Raw genomic sequence first — 20,276 nt, 5'->3', positions numbered from 1 at the left:
CTCTTGTCTCTAAAAGGTTCGCCATCACTGGTCTAGGTATAATGGTATGAAGATTTTTTTTAAGTGGGCCACATTTTTTTTAAAAAAAATGAAATATGTCCTTCCCTCTTACCCCATACCTGTTTTCCCTGACAAACATTGGGATGAAGAGGAAGAATAAGCAGGGTATTTGCTATCTCTTGGGATATTCTTGACAGCTGTTTATTGAGGAGGGGGCAGTAATTGGGGAGGGGCTGACTTTTGTAGGGTGTTTCTTCCTTTTCTGGAAGAGTTTGTTCTTTTACAATTATGAGTTAGCACTAATGTTTCCCTTCCCTGTCCTTTCCTGCTTGACATTCTCGTCTCCCTGCTGTTCCCCTCTGTCTGCTTCTTCCCTGTACACTTGTCCTTCTGCATCTCTCCAGTATGTGGCCTTTGCCTCCCTCTTCTTCATCCTCATCTCCATCACCACTTTCTGCTTAGAGACCCATGAGACTTTCAACCACTTCAAAAACAAGACAGAAATCATCAAGACGGGGAACAGCACCAGCATCAAGGTGGACTATGAAATGGAAACGGAACCCTTCCTCACCTACGTGGAAGGGATGTGCGTCATCTGGTTCACTTTTGAGTTCCTCATCCGGGTCATCTTTTGCCCAGACAAACTGGAATTCATCAAGAGCAGCCTCAACATCATCGACTTTGTGGCCATCCTGCCCTTCTACCTGGAAGTGGGCCTCAGTGGCCTCTCATCCAAAGCAGCCAAGGATGTGTTGGGCTTCTTGAGGGTGGTAAGATTTGTCCGGATCCTAAGGATCTTCAAGCTGACCCGGCATTTTGTAGGACTGAGAGTCCTAGGTCACACGCTAAGGGCCAGCACCAATGAGTTCTTGCTCCTCATCATCTTCTTGGCCCTAGGGGTCTTGATCTTTGCCACCATGATCTATTATGCTGAAAGGATCGGTGCTGCCCCAGACGACATAACAGGCAGCAAGCACACCGTCTTCAAGAACATCCCCATTGGGTTTTGGTGGGCTGTAGTGACCATGACGACTTTGGGCTACGGTGATATGTATCCTGAGACTTGGTCAGGCATGTTGGTGGGAGCACTGTGTGCCTTGGCTGGTGTGTTGACCATTGCCATGCCTGTGCCGGTCATCGTCAACAACTTTGGCATGTATTATTCACTGGCTATGGCCAAGCAGAAACTACCAAAGAAAAAGAACAAGCACATCCCACGAGCCCCCCAACCCGGCTCACCCAACTACTGCAAACCGGACATGCAGTCCCCTCATCGCAGCAACCAGGGTGACTCATGCCCCCTGGCTCAAGAGGAGATAATCGAGATTAATCGGGCAGGTAAGGGGGAGACAGGATGGGCAGAAATAGTTAAAAGCTACATCTATGTGAGTCAAATCTATATGCTGTTTGTGATTCTCAAACATTCTGGCGTCTAAAGATACTCTTCCTGCTAAAAAATCAATACTGTACTATAGTGAGGGAGGTACAAGTAGTCCTTGACTTACAACCACAATCGTGACCAGCATTTCTGTTGCTAAGCAAGGTGGTTATTGAGTTGTGACCAAATCTTACAACCTTCTTTGCCTGGGTTGAGCAAATCACTGCAATTGGTAAGTGAGTCACATGGTCGTTAAGCAAATTCAGGTCCCCCCCCGCCCCCTTTTATTTTGCTTGTCAGAAACTGGCTGGGAAGATCAGAGTTGGTGATCACGTGATCCCAAGATGTTGCAACCGTTGTAAATACATGCCAGTTGCCAAACTCTTGAATTCTGATCATGTGACTGCGGGGAATGCTACAACGGTCCTAATGGTGAGGATCTGTCGTAAGCCAATTTTGTCCGACTCGTAAGTTCAAACAGTCGCTAAATGGGTGGTTGTAAGTTGAGGAGTACCTGTGCACAGAGTCAGGTACTGTAGATTGAGGAGGATTCCTGAGAATCTTAACGAAGCATGTTTTATGGTTCACATGGGCTTTTACCTGTGTTGAGTCTCACTTTTGTACCTCTTAGAAACAGTGGAGCACACCCAAGACTTATTCCCGTTTCCCAGCCTTTCTCAAGCTGGCTGGAGGTGAAGAGGGTTGTAGCCCAACAGTGTCTGGGATACCAAGATTGCCCACAGGTGCATATGCTAGTTTGGGGCTATGTATTGCTAGAAAGATTAATAGGGGACTTTTTCAGGTTTGCTTACATTGATGCTTCTCATTGAAAACGTCTTGGTAAATGTGTGATAACATTTTAAGTCAAGAGGTCAACTACCAGATGCTCGTAGGGACCACAACTATCATCCTCAGAAAGTTATGTGTGAAATACCTCAAATTACATTAGTCTTTTTTTTTAAAAAAAATGGCTGAAAACTTGTAGGGTTGTAAACATCTGGCAAGATTTAAGTGCGGCTTCGCCAAAGAATGCTACGCTGATAAAATCATGTATCGAGAGTTCGTGCAAGAGTTTCCAGCTTTGTATCACTATTTCCAAAATAGCTGGATTTTTAAAATTATTATTCACTCTGCTCTGAAATGGAGTTATATAATGCCTTAGGTTGCTAACCATAAAAAAAGAAACAATAAGAGCAAAAAGGTAATGTCCTATGTATGTAAGCATATGTAAGTACATAGCGCTACAGTACAAGTTCCTGTTTGTGTCTCAAGTGCAAAAATTGGAAAGGCACGCTCTGCATAGAATTTCTTCTGTGAGAAACTCCGTTTAATTTTTTAAAGCAAATTTTTACCCCATATTCCCCTTTAAGTGAATCCCTGCCTCTCCATATATTGCTAAAATTCTTCACTCTATCTAGGCCAGGGCTTTGCAACCAGTGGTACGGATACCACCTGTGGTACATTGGCACCTGGCAGGTGGTATGCGACCATCCTAGAAAAGTGGTAGCAGGGGAAGGGAATGAGCTGAACCAGTGGCAGCACCGCACAAGCCTGAGCGAGAGATGGCTGGAGCTGCAGGGCTGTCAGGGCTCAGCGGAAGCACCAGGATCAGCGCCAGGCTCCAGCTGGAGCTCGGCGCTGATCCTGGTGCTTCTGAGCCCAGAAGAAGCGCCAATCAGCTGGAATGTTGCAACATCTCCAGGGTCTTGTGATTTGCATTTAGATGCTTGGCAACTGATTCATATTTATGACGGTCACAGTGTCTCAGGGTCATGTGAAGTGACCAAAACCTGCTGCAACCGCCCAGCAGACGGGGGGAATAAAAACCAAACACCCCCCCCCAACACACAAACTGCCAATCCTCAACAGAAATGCCCCCAACAATGAAAACCTCGGACAGGAGGAAGAGCACCGCCAAGCGAGCAGGCAGTTGTCTTGCTCGGCTGTGGCTTGGGGGGCACTTTTTCAATGCCATTGTAACTTCGAACAGTCACTAAGTGAACTGTTATAAGTCGAGGACTACCTGCGTACTTCATCACTTTTTCCCTTTTTTTTTTTTGGTCATCAAGTTTTTGACACCTTGCTAGGCGACTGGTGGTACTTGGATGTTGCCATATCCTAAAAGTGGTACAACGGGTGAAAAAGTTGAAAAGCCCTGATCTAGGCAATACTAATGGATGCTGGGCGGTGTTGTTTTAATTCAGAAACATCTGGAGACCATATCTATTTAAGATCATGAAGGCATAGGTGGAAAGATCTTGCCGAGGAAGAGAGACGGAATAAAAATTTCAGTGACCCAAAGATGATTTATTTATTTTTTTAGCTTCTTACATTGCATCTAAAGGTGGTTCCTTTGTCCTTCCTATGCTTGACAAGATTTTCAAACGGTCACATAAAAGTCCTTGGGATTCTCTTCCTCATTCTTCCCTTGCACATTTCTTTCTTTGCAGCAAAGAAAGTAACCGCCAGCCACTGAGCTGGTCTGAAGGATTGTAAATGATGGAGGGAAACCCTCCATCTGTATGATGTCATGTGACCTTGGGGAGGGACTCGGGGAAATATGAAAAATAGGGGGCAGGACAAGTTGGGAACTACCGTATTTTCCGGCGTATAAGACGACTGGGCGTATAAGACGACCCCCTACATTTCCTGTTAAATTATAGGGTTTGGGCTATACTCGCTGTATAAGACTACCCCTCTTCCAACGCACACCAAATAAAAATTAAAAACATCAGATTTGATTTTAATATGGTAATTTTAATTCAAATGCTTATGACATGCAGGTACTTAGGAAAACTGTCACTTATAAACATAAGGCTGTTTGTCATCAAACATGTAAACATAAAACAGTGCAAGTGGATTAAACTTTTCCTAATTCACTCTAAAGCTTTCCCTGCGCAGACCAAATGGGAGATCCGCTCCAGGTTTTCCAGCCAGCCCGCCCAGTTCCTGAGTCAAATGTGTCCTTAGAGCTAAGCAGCTGCTCTGGCTGCTGCATTCCCCACCTGCCTTTCAAAGTTGGGATAGACTGCAGCTGCTCTTCAACTTTAGAAGGAAAGACGCCCAGACCCCAGCCTGTAAAAAATCACAGACTGCAGCTTCTTCTCCAATTGGTCCCGCTTTCCCTGCACAGACCAAATGGGAGATCTGCTTCAGGTTTTCCAGCCAGCCCTATCCCTAAAGTTTCAGCACCTGGCATATAAGATGACCCCTGACTTTTGAGAAGATTTTCATGGGTTAAAAAGTCATCTTATATGCCAGAAAATACGGTACTGGCAATGGAAAGCTGCTTGGCCTATAGAGCTCTTCAAAACACTTCCCAACTAACCCTCCCAGGAATCTCTGGAGTATCTTCTGAGCTAAATGTTAATCATCTTGTGGGAGAAGATCTTCATGAGCCACAATATGATGCAAAGAAGGCCGACTGCAATATTGGATTGGTGCAGCCCTTACACAGATGACTCTGCCCTTCTCGAGGCATTAAAGAGGAAACGTTTGAAGCTTCTATTTTCCTGTTAATCGAAATTATTTTTACAGGAAATTAAAACAAGTATTCTTATTCAACAATAGGTAATATTCACTAAGTACAATAAATAATATGAGGCCCTGTCATCTGCATTAAATCTAGCCTGATTATTAATCACTGACATAGAAGTCAGTTGTAATACTGAATATTTTGCAACTGGCCCACAAAATGAAACTCTCTTACTCCTGCTTTGCAGGACACCATTTTAGGCATACTAGCCTGGCTGTGGCTCACTTGGAGGACACAGAAGAGGCAAGAGTGCGCCGAGGACAATTTTTGATCCTCTACCTCGAAATCCGAATGCCCAGCTTTAAAACTGGGACTCACCCATCACTTTCCCATGGTAGACTGGAGTTCTCCCAAATGCAAAATAATAGATTCCTTTACTCATTAGCTATGGGGCAAATGCTGGAAATATGAAGCATTTTGAAGTTTTGGAAACCAAAACTTAGGTAAAGGTAAAGGTTCCCCCGCACGTGCGTGCTAGTCGTTTCCGACTCTAGGGGCCGGTGCTCATCTCCGTTTCAAAGCCAAAGAGCCAGCGCTTGTCCGAGGACATCTCCGTGGTCATGTGGCCGGCATGACTAGACGCCAAAGGCGCACGGAACGCTGTTACCTTCCCACCGTAGTGGTCCCCATTTTTCTACTTGCATTTTTATGTGCTTTCGAACTGCTAGGTTGGCAGAAGCTGGAACGAGTAACAGGCGCTCACTCTGTTACGCGGCACTCGGGATTCGACCCGCCAAACTGCCGACCTTCTGATCGACAATCTCAGCGTCCTAACCCACTGAGCCACCGCGTCCCTCTCAAAACTTACTGAGCTCCAAAGCCCTCCGGATTGGATTACACAAAAGCTGGCTAATTTCCATACTGATCTGCTTAATGGCACTGAAATCTATTGTCTTGAGCAGCGTTTCTCAACCTTGGCGACTTTAAGATAGGTGGACTTCAACTCCCAGAATTCCCCAGTTGACATCCCCCTATTTTAAAGTTGCCATGGTTGACAGTGTTCTTGAGCCTCTTTTCTTACCTTTATTATTCATGGTCTGATAATAAAGTCCACAGATTACATCTTATCTCTTTAGTGAAAAAGAAAGGGATGTTTAAGACCAGGGGTAGGCAACCTCAGCTCTTTTATGACTCGTGGACTTCAACTCCCAGAATTCCTGAGCCAGCTATGCTATGCTGGCTCAGGAATTCTGGGAGTTGAAGTCCACGAGTCATAAAAGAGCCGAGGTTGCCTACCCCTGTTTAAGACCAACTTTGGATTAGAAACTTTCTAGACTTATGATGCAATCTGTGGAATGGATTATAAGATTATATCACCCCAGTGAAAAAGAAGGGATGACCAAGGCCATATTTGGATTAGAAATGTTTCTTAAACCAATTTAATTTATTTAATAGAACTTGGATTGGAAGTTAGCTGTATAAAGAATGTTGACCAAAGGCAGGGCTGACCTTTTACTTGATAGAATAAGGCAAACAGGGACAGACAGCACATACTGGGGGAAAGCAGTGGCACTTAAAAGTTACAGCTGTTTTCTTCTGTTGCAAGACAGATGCATTGGCTCAGGACCTTGGCCTGCATCCCAGCTGATAGGAGTGAACTAATGCTCAACCAGCAATTCACTCAGTTCCTGTAGGTGAAGTATCAGAATGGATTCCAAAGTATCTCGGGCCAGGCTTCTCCAAAAGCCCCAAGGCAGCTAAACAAAACTGTCTTCTGTAAAAAAAAAAAAAATCTTTGGGATGCAGTAAAGGTAAAGGTTCCCCCGCACATGCGTGCTAGTCGTTTCCAACTCTAGGGGCCGGTGCTCATCTCCGTTTCAAAGCTGAAGAGCCAGCGCTTGTCCGAGGACGTCTCCGTGGTCATGTGGCCGGCATGACTAGACACCAAAGGAAGGTGGTAAATGTCTATGGAGATTCTCAGTTATCCAGGTTATGGTTGTCCCATGACAACATGAAGAAGCTTCTTGGATGAGAAACGAAACGTCTTCCAAAAAAACAAAGAAAACCCAATTGCCTTTTGGAAAAGCACCTTTGGGACAACCGTGACCTGGATGACTTGAGAATCTCCACAGACCCTTTGGCAATTTTTTAAGACTGGGCTGAGTCTTCGTAATAGGTGGGTTTAAGTCATCTCACTTTGGCAGAGGACTGCATAAGGGAAGGTGCATTATGAACACCTTCTCAATTGATAGCCTCTGTCCATCGGTAGCGTGATAGCCAAGCCCAGTTCTTAAAACTGGTGTTGTATTCTTTAGACTCTTATCAATTAGCCTGGCAGGGTGTCAAATTCCAGCAGGCCTGATCGGCATTCTAGAAAATGTGAAAAAATTCCTTTCATCCATAACCTCAGCTAGTTTTTCTGTTAACTTCTCATCCAGCTTTTCATCCATTATCTCAGCTAATTGTTGCAATTGCTTTTCCATAATCTCTTGCATCACATTCTGCAAATCTTTAACTGTAAAGGCTGGTGCAGGTACGGGTGCAGGGGGCAATAAAGCTTGCAACGAAGACTGCTGCACCGGAGAAGCCCCGGCACTTCTAGAAACTTTAAAAGATGTAGCCGCCATTTTCACCCACTATTGTCTGCTACGCACTTTCACTTTCAAGCTCAGCAAAATCCATTGAGTTAAAGATCAAAAGTCCACTTTCACCTGAATCTCCTGTATCGCTCTGCCTGCATCCTAGTTCTCCAAAGTTCTTTCTTGCTAGCAGGGATGGTTGCAGACGCCCTGGTCTACTCCAAAAAGCCCGGAGCAGAAGCGCCTCGCAGTCCGGAGCATACCCAGGCTTCGGGGGGGGCTCAATCCTTCAGCCGCCAAAACGTTAAGTTCTGGCGGCCCCGGAGAGCTCTACCCCTACCTGGGCGCTCACCCCCTCCTCTTCTCCCGAGGAGGGGGCTTCTGAGCCACCGAAACAGCTGATCGGCGCTGTTTTCGGTGGCTCTATGGAGCCTTGGGGCTGACAGCCTAAGAATGGCTGCCTCCGGCGACGCCTTGCCATCCGGAAGTCGAAAATGTGAACAAATTCCTCAGAACGTACCTTTCTTTGCAGACCAATTGTCGGTTAATGGAAAATTCTCTGTGTGGTCAGTAATTTGAAAGTAGTAGCCAATGCTCATTTTCTCTCTCTCTGACACCCACACCCACAAACTCCTTCTCTCCAGCTATGTTCCCTCTTTATGCTTTGAACTGCTGACTCGTGGAGGTGGCATAATAATTACTGCTGCATAAAAAAGACCTATATGTTGTTCCAGAAAGCAGTTTAGGTTATCCCATCTTGGCTAGGGATTTGGAAGGATTTGTCCTTCCAAAATGACTCATACGTAAAGATCAAAGGGCCTGTTTTGGCAATTCAAGCCATTTTTGATTGAGAATTATTATTCTTTTTCTTCCGTGAAGAAAAGGGGATGATATTGGCAATCATGTTCAGAAATATGTGACTTAGATTCATGGGAATGTTTTAGCTACAGTGGAATCATTAGTGATAGAGGCTAAAATACACGAAGGACGGTTGCAGGAATTGGGTATGTCTAGTTTAATGAAAAGAAGGACTAGGGGGTGACATGATAACAGTGTTCCAATATCTAAGGGGCTGCTACAAAAAGAGCAACAAAGATGATCAGGGGACTGGAGGCTAAAAGATATAAAGAATGGTTGCTGGAATTGGGTGTGTCTAGTTTAATGAAAAGAAGGACTTAGGGGTGACATGATAGCAGTCTTCTGTTATCTCAGGAGCTGCACAAAAAAGAGGGGGGGGGTCAACCTATTCTCCAAAGCACCTAAAGGCAGGACAAGAAGCAATGGCTGAAAACTAATCAAGGAGGGAAGCAGCCTAGAACTAAGGAGAAATTTCTTGACAGTTAGAAGAATTAATCAGTGGAATGATTTGCCTTCAGAAGCTGTGGATGCTCCAACACTGGAGGTTTTTAAGAAGGAATTGGACAAACCATTTGTCTGAAATGGTACAGAGTTTTCACCCGAGCAGAGAGTTGGACTAGAAGACCTTGAAGATGTGTGGACTTCAACTCCCAGAATTCCACAGCATGCTGCAAATGAAGTCCACACATCTTTAAGCAGTCACGGTTGAGAAACACTGATAGGCTGTTTGGGTTCCATAATAATGGGAAAGGAAAAGATCAAGAGATAGCCAATTCACTTTATTTATTTCTTAGATTTATATCCTACCTTAAATAGGAGCTGCACAGTATTCCTCTCCTATTGTTCCCAAATGACAACAGCAATTCTGTTGTAGTTGGGTTGGCAGTGACTGACCTCAAGTCAACCAATGAGCTTCCATGATTGAGGATGGATTTGAACGTAGGTTTCCTCAGTGTCCAACCCTTAACCAGTATGCCACTGTTTTGCAACAATAGTTGACTTTGGAGAGAGGGTTAGTAGTTATGGTTGACTGGCAAGGCCTCTTGGATTAAAACAGGACTGCCTTAATAGAAAATAAAAATAAAGAGGGTTAATTTGTTCAAGCAGAACAGAGTTGGGTAGACAGGAAACTAATAGCTCTGGAACAATCCAGACGCAGAAGAAATTCAGCCTTGCGGTTGAGGAGCCCAACTGCCACCTGAAGCAAAGTGATCGCTACAAGCACTACAACCACCCTTACCCACACATCTCTTTGGGGTTCACTCAGTAAATGGATCCTCAAGACAGACCACAAGGCAGAAGTGGCAGGAAGAGAAGACTGTGTGATGACGGGCCTGCAGCGTCTGCAATCAGTTCCTAGCTTGCTTTCCATCTGCTCCAGGTCCTTTGGGCCAGGAAGCCCATTTGGAGCAAATACAGTGGAGGAGCAAGGATTCACTTAATTTAACAAGCTCTTGGCTATGCACTGCATAGCAGGGGACGCCAAAGGGGATGTGGTTGCTGGAGCTATTGATGTCAGGGCACGGCACAAACAGCATCTGACAACTGCAACCTCAGTCTTTATGCCCGGCTTAATTTTACCTTAGTCTCTTTTTACTTCACTAACAGCCTTACATTTTCCACTTGAGTTGCCTGATAACCCAATGCTTTTTGGTTCCCATGGCAACAAGTTGCCTGCAACTCCTTCAACTCAGTTTATGCGCTCATTTCAATATATGAAATGATTAATATCAGTGGCGGGATTGTCTCGGAAGGCCTTTCCTTCGAGCGTTATTTACTATTATTATACATGCTAATTTTTGTGGATCAAAATTGATCAAAGATGAAGTAATCTGAGCTTCTTGCCTCCTGTGGTATTCTGAGGGGCAGCCATGAAATGTAGCAGAGTGCTTATATGTGGGATTTTTTTTTCTTCCTTTGGCAACAGATTTTCCTTGACTAGCCCTAATTCTGCACGTCACCTGGTATTAAAAATACAAGCGCAGGGATAGTAGTAACCATAAACGTGGGCAATCTTGAGGTTGTGAATTAATGTAATCCATTTAATTATCTCTGAAACAAACCAAGACAAGATATTCACTCCAATTCTGTAAAGGAAAGTTCATTCTCAATAAATGCAGAACAGCCAGGATTTATTTTGGACAGATCGCTATTTGGAATGGTCATTAAAAAAATAATCTATATGAACATTTAGCAAATGAGTGCTTATTTGGAAGGATCTAAGAAGAAATGGGAATTAAAATGTAAAAAAAAAACTTGGAAAACAATAGTAAAAATGGTTCCAGAAGATATCAAAGATTTATTTAATGAGTTCCTTTGAGTCCATACTGCCTATGGCTACTAGACAATTACCAGAGAGCTTTCTATATCTCTCCACTACAGACTGGATTTGGCATCCCAGATTTGGTAGCCTTAATACAGCCTTATGTGGAACACAATAATCTGAATAGCAATGAAGATAGTAACTGAATATGCATGTGATTCTTTGAATGCAGTTAAAACAAAATACCTGTACAGTATAATTTATATAATTTTTTTACACTCTGCACATAAATTCCATAAATACTGTAAATGAACAAACAAATAAAATAATTGTAGAGATGGCTTATAAATGATTCTCAAATGGCAGCTATCTTTTCGAACTTCACCTTAGGCTTAGAATACCTTCATCAAAATATTTCACGAGGTTAGCCAATACTGAAGCCTCCTCCTCACTCCAGCCTCCCCCCTCCCCCCCAAAAAAAATAAGTTAGGGTCTTTTATAGTACAATCCAAGCCATTGTCTAAAGTTGCAAAGAAACCAAACCACTCTATTTTGCCATGTATCAAAATTGATGGCCTTGCCACTGTGGTACCATTAATTAAATCATTCTTCTATTCCAGATTGAATGGAATTGATTTCAAAGAGATACAAAGAGTAGAACATGAGCTGAATATCTTGCCACTTCCCACATCTTGTTAAAGAGAGATTAATGTACATCTTGTTACAGAGAAAGATAATGTATTTTATTTTGGCTTAGTTACCATTCAGTTGGGATAGCTTATTTAGCTTTGGGCACAAGAGCATAAGAAGGTTGTTGACAAGAAATTCTAAGAATAGTATACAAATGCTAAAAGGGTCAAGAAGACAAGTATATGAGAAAAAGCTGAAGGAACAGGATATCTTTAGGGCTCCTTGCAGTTTTCAAACTGTTCCAGGGCCTTTTCTCTGACATTAGGGAATTCCATGGAGACGTGCAACATTTACTCAGCTGACAATTCAATGCAGGCTGCAGAAAGATTTCTGGAGGGCAAGAAGTATGAAATTCATTAGTCTGGGTGGGGGGGAAGCCTGGAGGAGAAGCATAGATGAGACAATTGTTCATGTGAGGAAGAATAGAAAAATTTTTCATCCTATCTGCTAAAAGAGCAGGGAAAGAGGCAATAAGATTAAATTTAGGAATGACAGAGGTTTCATGTCAGTGTGAATGAACGTGCAGAATAGATACTCAAACGTGTATTTTGTCACTTGGGTAAATGGGAACTTTAGCTGGTGTTTCAGTTGCTATTTCAATTGTTGGGCAAAATGTGATTGCACAGGGGTCATAGGCTATACACCATTATGTCCATCAAAATCAAGATCGTACCACTTGAGCAAGGGGTCCCTCACCTAGCACTTAATTCTGTACAAAGCAATGCCCTTCCACTTCAACTGTCTCAACATTTCAACAAACTTTACCCCCTCCCCTAAGAAAAAATTGTTCTAACAGCCTTGGATCTTTCTAGAATAATTCCGTCACAAGATACAATATGACAAGTAACCTCTGATAGCCTCATCTGTTCAAATGTCAAGTGACATTATCAGGTTAAAAATAAAACCAGCAATAAATTCCTCCACAGGATTGCTTGATCATATCTATGGGCCGGCTTATATGTAGCTTATATTAAAGATCAGGACAAGATATGAGAATGCAGCTATGAAGGCCAAATTTTATTCAGAACATTGTCTCTAAATAAAATAAAATTTCTATTTCAGACTATGATCATTCCTGAGGAAACCCCAAATCTCTTATATATGTGCTCTGCTGCAAACTGCAGTGACTCTGTGTGTGTGGTGATGTCATCGCACAAATGTGACTTAGTTGAGTCACAATGTCTGATTCAAGTACATAAGCCACAGCATCCGTATGACATCATTATGCATGTTTTCTTTGCATCCTACCCATGGACACTTTATTTGTACATTTTTAAATAAGGTAGCCCTAACAATTTCAGGCAGGTTGTTTTGTCTCTTTTGAAACTGATTAGTGAATTACTGTATATCAAAAATACTTTTGGGGGCTTGCTTGTTTTCAGGGGACCTTCTCCAGTACAGATTTTAATTGATTGGACAGTTGGACAAAAGTCTATCTGTCATAATTTCCACTACAAGACCTAACACTAAACTGCAATTCCTGAGGCAGATTCCTTGGGGACCTAATCATTATTTTAAATAAATATTTAGAAGGCTTATTGGATCATTGCTTCAGCTATATTTTCTTATCAGATTCCTCAGTGCCTTCAACAATGGCAGAGCTTCTAATGTACTTGAAAAGGTCTTAAAAATTCAGGGAAATGTTCATGGATGTATCTGCCTTATAGGTAGCCCATGTTGAACTGTATAGCACAGTCAAACATCAGCACAGGAAATGTTTTATGACATTTTGTATTATGTCACAAACTGACTTGTGATAATGTTTATGTCATAAAACATTTTATAAAATTGGTCAAATTTCTATTCCACGGGAGTAAGGGACTGGTTTTGGGATGCATTCTATAAGTTAGTCCATTTGAGGTACTTTGATTGAAAAGGCTTTGCACCATTTCTCCCAGTTAAAAGTCACAGACACAAGAGTATTAGTAGTATATAGATAGGAACCCATTCTTAACACATAACTCTTACTGACAGAAATGATAAAATACCTTCACTTTTGTGTTCTTGAGTCACAGATTGGGGTACAGAATCATGGCTAAATTAGTATTTAATATACGTCAAGTGAATTGAGCACTGCCTAGGGAGAGGCCAAATTATAACGGCAAAGCAGTTAAAGACAGTACTCCCTCATTTTCTGAGAGGGGAAATATAGTCATCACTAATTTTTTGAACAGAAGTTATGTTTGAACAAAATCTTCTGAAACTTGACTCTTAATTGCTTGTCACTTGTAATTATAAGAAATCGTTTATATCTTGGATTTGCAAGAATTAAAACTAAATGCCTCACTTCCCAGGAACAGATACTACTTTAAAAAGGTGTAAAGTATTTGGACTAGGAGACTTAGAATCATCACAAAGCAATCTGAGAAACAGTTTAAATTTTCCCCTAGATTTTCAAAACATACATAATGTACTTTTAAAAATATAAGAAGAGCCAGATTACTCCTGGATTAGACCAAAAGCCTATTTAATCAGCATCCATTTCTGCAAAAGACTATCAGAAGCTTCTGAGACGTTTGAGCATCAAATGTTGTTTTAATTCCTTACTGGTTGATATTTATATTTAGAAGATATTTCAGTGATCTTCTTAGGTCTGCTGTACATTTTTTTCTTCCCCTTCCCCTTCCCCTTTACAGATTCCAAGCAGAATGGCGATGCAGCAAACGCGGCTCTGGCTAATGAAGACTGCCCCACAATTGATCAGGCCCTGTCACCTGAGGAGAAGTCACCTGTCACACCTGGCGGCCGAGAGCGCTATAATCGTGACCGAGCCTGCTTCCTCCTCTCCACAGGTGATTTTGGGCAGTCACCTGATGGAAACATCCGAAAAGGTATGTGTACACATATGTCACCATCATTTTCCCCTGCCTATTTCTGCAAAGCTTGCATTCCCTCCTCTAAGCTTGTACCCAAGTACGTTATCTTCCACCCTTGTCACTAATACCACCATAACCTTTGTCTTAGAGCTGACACTTTTCAGGGATAAAGGAGACAATTGCAGATATGTAACTGACTTAAGTAAAAGCCTAATCTTCAGATCAAGGTGGGCAGATAACGTCCTAGCAACCAGCGAGGTCTCCATTTGTTCGACTCTAGTGCCTTAATCGCAGAATGCATTGCTCAAGGGACAGCATTATCTCATGTATAACTTTTCCCAACCTGGTGCTTCCAGATCTGTTGGACCATAATCCAGAATACCCATTGGTCAAACTGACCGGGAATTCTGAGAACTGTAGTCCAGTCTATCGAGATCAGCCTTCCCCAGATTGGAAAAAAAACCTACCATAATACCTCTTTCCGGGAGACAGTCCATAATTTTGAGCAGTTGAGATTTTGGGGAGAATCTTGATTCTCCATCAGCATCGGCAGTCCATTCTTTTCAAAACTCTTGTTACCTAATTACGTGCACGGTTCCCCAGCTTCATTACCTCATCCCTTCCCTCAACAAAGTAATGTTTCCCTTACCAGCTTTTGCTTTTTCATCAGTTTCCCCCACCCCACCATCTTTTCTCCCCAGGGGTATCATTCTGTCTTCCAATATTAGCTTGCAGTTGCTCTTTGGGTGCTCATCAGGTTGTTCTTTTAAGGGAGAGAGCAGCAAATGACTAGTTCTTTTACCGGGATTTATTGGAAGAGCATGGAAGTGGCCATAAAGTGTTTGAAGTTATTTCCCAATCTCCAAATTTGTTATAAATAGGGGGGGGGGGGAGTAAAGCTTGAGCCTAACTGACTTGCTTCAAATTCCTGCAACATTTTTACCTGAAACATAGAAATAATAAGGTTCTAGGTCAGACATCTTGTAATGAGAGATTTTCCCCATTGTAAACCTTGGGCTGGTTTTAGACCGGTGTTTCTCAACCTTGGCCACATTAAGATGGACGGATTTCAACTCCCAGAATTCCTTAGCCACTTAATGCTGGCTAGGAAATTCCAGGAGTTGAAATCCACCCATCATAAAGTGCCCATGGTTGAGAAACACTGTTTTAGATTATCAGCTTAATTGAAGACCTACTAGCTTAACTAGTAGGACAAGAAGCAATGGATGGAAACTAGTCAAGGAGAGAAGCAACCTAGAACTAAGGAGAAACTTCCTGACAGTTAGAACAAATAACCAGTGGAACAACCTGCCTCCAGAAGTGGTGAATGCTCCAACACTGGAAGTTTTTAAGAAGAGACTGGACAGCCATTTGTCTGAAATGGTATAGGGTTTCCTGTCTTAGCAGGGGGTTGGACTAGATGACCTCCAAGGTCCCTTCCAACTTATTATTATTATTAACTGAAGAACCACTAGCCTGAGGTTCCCCAAAATGATCATTATCAACTTCCAGGGGTTGAGGGGACCATCCAAGGGGTCGATGTTGCTGATGTTGGGAAATACTGAAGGCCAAAGGAGAAGGGGATGGCAGAGGATGAGATGGTTAGACAGTGTCATCCAAGCAGTGAACATGAATTTGGGCAAACTCCAGGAAACAGTGTGGAGGACACAACTTAGCGACTGAACAACAACAACAATAAATATTTATTTATTTATTTATTTATTTATTTATTTATTTATTTATTTATTTTATTAAAGAGTTTTACAAAAACAAAATTTTACAATATATCCCCAAATCCCTCCCACCCCAACCCCCCCCACTTCCCAGAGCTAAATACAGGATTATAGTTACAATAATCATATTCTAAATAAAAATTATGCATAATATACAATTAACCAAATTCATAATGTGCTTTAACTCCCCTTTAACATAACTACAAACAACGTACCAATAACAATATCCCACTAAAATCTACTCATAAGCTAAATGGAACTTTTTAGTCCCATATTTGTTCTGAATATAATTTATCCATCTCCTCCAAACTGAAATATATCTTTCCTGTGAATGATCTTTCAAATAAGCAGAAATCGTAGACATTTCTGCAAGATTCGAAACTTTAAACACCCATTCTTCTATAGTGGGCAAACTATCCTTCTTCCAATATTGTCCCACCAGTAACCGTGCTGCTGTTATTTATATTTATATTTATTAAATCATTCCCATATAATAAATGTTTGGGGAGGATCAACGAAGAATCTGAAGCTTCATGAAGAGGTTGATAAGCTGAAGTGTTGGGTGACTCCTGTATTAGCCAAACACAGCTGAACTCTTTTGCAAAACAAATAAGTTGCCAGATAAAAAAGAATCATGTTCCTTCCACTCAGCTTGCTGGCAGGTAGTCCTCGATTTACAACTATTCGTTTAATGGATGTTCAGAATTAAAACAACCCTGAAAAAGGGACTTATGACCAGCTCTCACACTAATGACCATTGCAGCATCCCACGGTCACATGATCAGACTTCGGGTGCTTAGCATTCAGCATGTATTTACAATGGTTACAGTGTCCAGAGGTCCTGGGATTGTCATCTTCAACCTTCGTAGGGAGCTTCTGACAAGCAAAGTCAAGCTAGATTCGCCTAACGACTGCATGACTTACTTAGCAACCATAGCAAAAAAAGTTTGCAAAATGGGGCAAAATACAACTAACAAGTGCCTTGCTTAGCAGTGGAAATTTAGGGCTTAACTGTGGTTGTAAGTCGAGGACTACCTATATTCTGACCTCTCCTGCTCAAAAACCCTGCAGACTCCAACCGAGATGGGTCACAAATTCAGCACTGATGTAATTGGGTATGATACACATACAATGCTTCTTCCTCAGTTCCTCCCCCTCTGTTTCCTTCAAAGATCTCTCCTGTCAAATCCTTTAGACTCAAGTGAATCTCAAGAGAGTTGTGTCAGGAGATTCCAGGCTGCTAATTTATGGTCAGGAAGCTGCACACGGAGTGCTTGTCCAGGAACAATGCATCATGCTGGGCAAGCAATTGGGATCTTTACAACAGGAAGGCTGAAAACAGAGATCTCACAGCTTTTAGGGTTAGGGCTACAATATCTGGCTTGCAAAATCCTGGCTAGACATTACGTGGCAACATACTCGTGTGTTGCCATCTAGTCATCATCCAAACTTTTGCAGCTTAGATACAGTCTGTCTGCAGTACAGGTAGTCCACAATTGGGATCAGCATTTCTGTTGCTAAGCAAGGCGTTAGGTGAGACATGCCCGAGTTTGCAACCATTTTTTTTTTTGCCATGGTTGTGAAATGAATGATGCAGTTGTTGAATCCGGCTTCCCTCATTGATTTTGCTTGTCGAAACTGGTTGGGACGGTCAGAAATGGCAATCACATGAGCAAGGGACGCTGTAACTGTAATAAATACAGGCCAGTTTCCAAGCACCCAAATTTGGATCACATGACTGGGGAATATTGCAATGGTTGTCAATGCAAGGACCAGTTGTAAGTCACTTTTTTTTAAGTGCCATATTATAACTTTGAACAGTTGCTAAACCAATGGTCAAGGAGTACACACATTTCTGAATGACCTCCAAATCAGTGTTTATGGATAAATCAGCAACATTTACATAATCTTTACTAATTCTGTTATCCTATTCGAAAATTCCCAAATGGTCCATATTGCTTTTTTGGGGGGAAAAATCACTCATGCTAACTGCATGAACAAATAACTGGTTAGGAAAATCTTAAGGTTGTTGCGGTTGTTAACTCTGGATATAGGGATAACTGACTTTAGAGTCTTTAGACTGTCAATGATACATCTGAAATTAATATCGCCAGAAAAGTCATCAGTCATTTTTTATGGAACTTAGCACTGACTCTTTGCAGTCCTTCATTCTGCACTAGGTGAGAGTTGACTGTAATTGTGTTCCTCTCTCTGTGTGAAAAAGAATAAGAGACTGTGATCCTTCTAACCCAGGAGTGATCATCAGCATGTTTATGTGCTGTGTAAGTTCTGGTCTAGCATCTGTCAGAAACTGATCTTAGCAGCAGGCAAACTTTCATACAGAGACAAGGTTGCCCCTGTCACAGCAGGCAAACAGGAGGTGACAGCAAATGAAAGCTGACGATGAGTTTAATTCCACCAAGGAAGTGAGAACACCACAGACCTTTCGTGGTGGTGCACAGCAGAGAAGACCAACAAGCAGTGGGCAAAGAAGGACCACAGAAGTGGAACCATCGTCACAAAATCCAAATTCTGACAACAGCCTTTCTGTTCTAGAGACGTAGACATTCAACCTAGAATTAAGTAGTTTACCAAATATTTTCACCGGCCTTATTTCTTGTTGGCATAAGGGTAGGCAGGCTTTTAAGTTCATCAAGTGGAACGAAGTCAGTCCTCCCCGATAAAGGCAGCAGACAAGGTTAATCAAATCAGTTTCTTTGATTTTAGGTGGGATGTGCATATCCATTGCAACTGCACAGGATTCAGAAAGCCTGTTCTTCCTGAAGGAATGCAGTCTAATATTCAAACCAATATTCATGAGTAAATCCAACCACTGCATTCTGTGAGCCCAACATCCAGCTAAAAAGGAGTACTGGGGATACTTTAACATTTAAAGCAATAGGGCCACTCTATCTGCCTATCTATCTACTGTATTTATTTATCTCTCTCTCTGTCTGTACTGATCACTCTATATCTATGTTTCACTAATCTACTGTACTGATCTCTCTTTCTACCTCTCTATCTACTACAACTACAGCTTTCTATCTCTGTCTTTCTACCTCTATCTCTATCACCCACATTCTCTTTTAGTTGGAAGTTGGACTCACCTAATGCACCGGTTGGATGTACTCTTTAATATTGGTTTGCCCAAAGCAAATTTGCCACCCTGTTGAAAAGCATTCTGGATAAGCATGAAAAAAAGTGATGCAGTTATTGAAACACTGTTCAGTACCACAGGATAAGATCCTGAAGCTAAAACTCAAATACTTTGGCCACCTAATGAGAAGGAAGGACTCACTGGACAAGAGCCTAAGGCTGGGAAAGATTGAGGGCAATAGAAGAAGGGGACGACAGGGAATGAGGTGGCTGGATGGAGTCACTGAAGCAGTAGGCGTGAGCTTAAATGGACTCCAGAAGATGGTGGAGGACAGGAAGGCCTGGAGGAACGTTGTCCATAGGGTCGCAATGGGTCGGACACGACTTCGCAGCTAACAACAACAACAACCACAGGATAGACCTAAACTCACGACAAAGCAGCTTTAAGGCCATAGTCTATTCAGTATACACACCATGGACTGTTTGAATAGGTGGGCACTTTCTAAGCCCATATATTGCTAGGGAAGAAGAAACAAAAGGGTAGTGAAGAAAACATGGCACTGCTCACACACAATGGCTAATTCATTCAAAGGTATGCAGATTACACATTGTTAGGGGGACAGAGTATTGCTCAGGTGCTGGGTTGTATTAACTGAAGATTGGTACTATTCATGGCTATGAGGGGGTACGTAAGTTATTGCTTGTGGTATGCATTCCTGACGTTGACATTTTTCAGAGGCTGCCTTCTTACCTATAAGGGATATTTATGCACTGCACTAGTGGTAAATCTATATCATCGCCAGTGAACTTGAGTAGAAATAATTCTCTGTATGTGGCACTACGTAAACAAGGGGACCAGGTCAACCTGGGCACTTCGACTCACAGAATTCCCCAGCCAGTTGAGGAATTCTGGGAATTGAAGTCCCCACGTTGTAAAGTTGCCAAGTTTGAACACCCCTGATGTAAACAGTAAGGCACTGCAGATGGGGACTGCAGCCAAGAAATTAAAAGACCCTTGCTCCTGGGGATTAAAACTATGGCATATCTAGACAGCATACTAAAAAGCAGAGACATCACCCTGTCAACAAAAGTGCGTATAGTCAAGGCCATGATTTTCCCAGTTGCAATGTATGGATGTGAAAGTTGGACCATAAGAAAGGCTGAGTGCCAAAGAATTGAGGCCTTTGAACTATGGTGCTGGAGAAGACTCCTGCGAGTCCCTTGAACTGCAAGGCGATCAAACCGGTCAGTCCTAGAGGAGATCAACCCTGACTGCTCTTTAGAAGGCCAGATCCTGAAGTTGAAACTCAAAGACTTTGGCCACCTAATGAGAAGGAAGGACTCATTGGAGAAGAGCCTAATGCTAGGAAAGGTTGAGGGCAAGAGAA

The 20,276-nt window shown here is 42.3% G+C and overlaps 1 protein-coding gene across 1 annotated transcript in view; it reads left to right on the top strand.

The window, feature by feature from the left end:
• Positions 1–20,276, top strand: part of LOC310648579 (voltage-gated potassium channel KCNC1-like) — a gene marked incomplete at its 5' end in the record, with an annotated part of 55,741 nt that overhangs the window by 16,204 nt on the left and 19,261 nt on the right. Inside the window, 4 exon segments of the mRNA XM_083376482.1 lie at positions 405–1,338; positions 13,880–14,071; positions 14,074–14,134; positions 14,136–14,148. Of these exon segments, the coding sequence (XP_083232608.1) occupies positions 405–1,338; positions 13,880–14,071; positions 14,074–14,134; positions 14,136–14,148 (1,200 nt within the window).

Source organism: Vipera ursinii, assembly GCF_947247035.1.
Source record: "Vipera ursinii genome assembly, chromosome: Z".
NCBI lineage: Eukaryota > Metazoa > Chordata > Lepidosauria > Squamata > Viperidae > Vipera > Vipera ursinii.
This window is presented reverse-complemented; position numbering and strand designations above follow the sequence as displayed.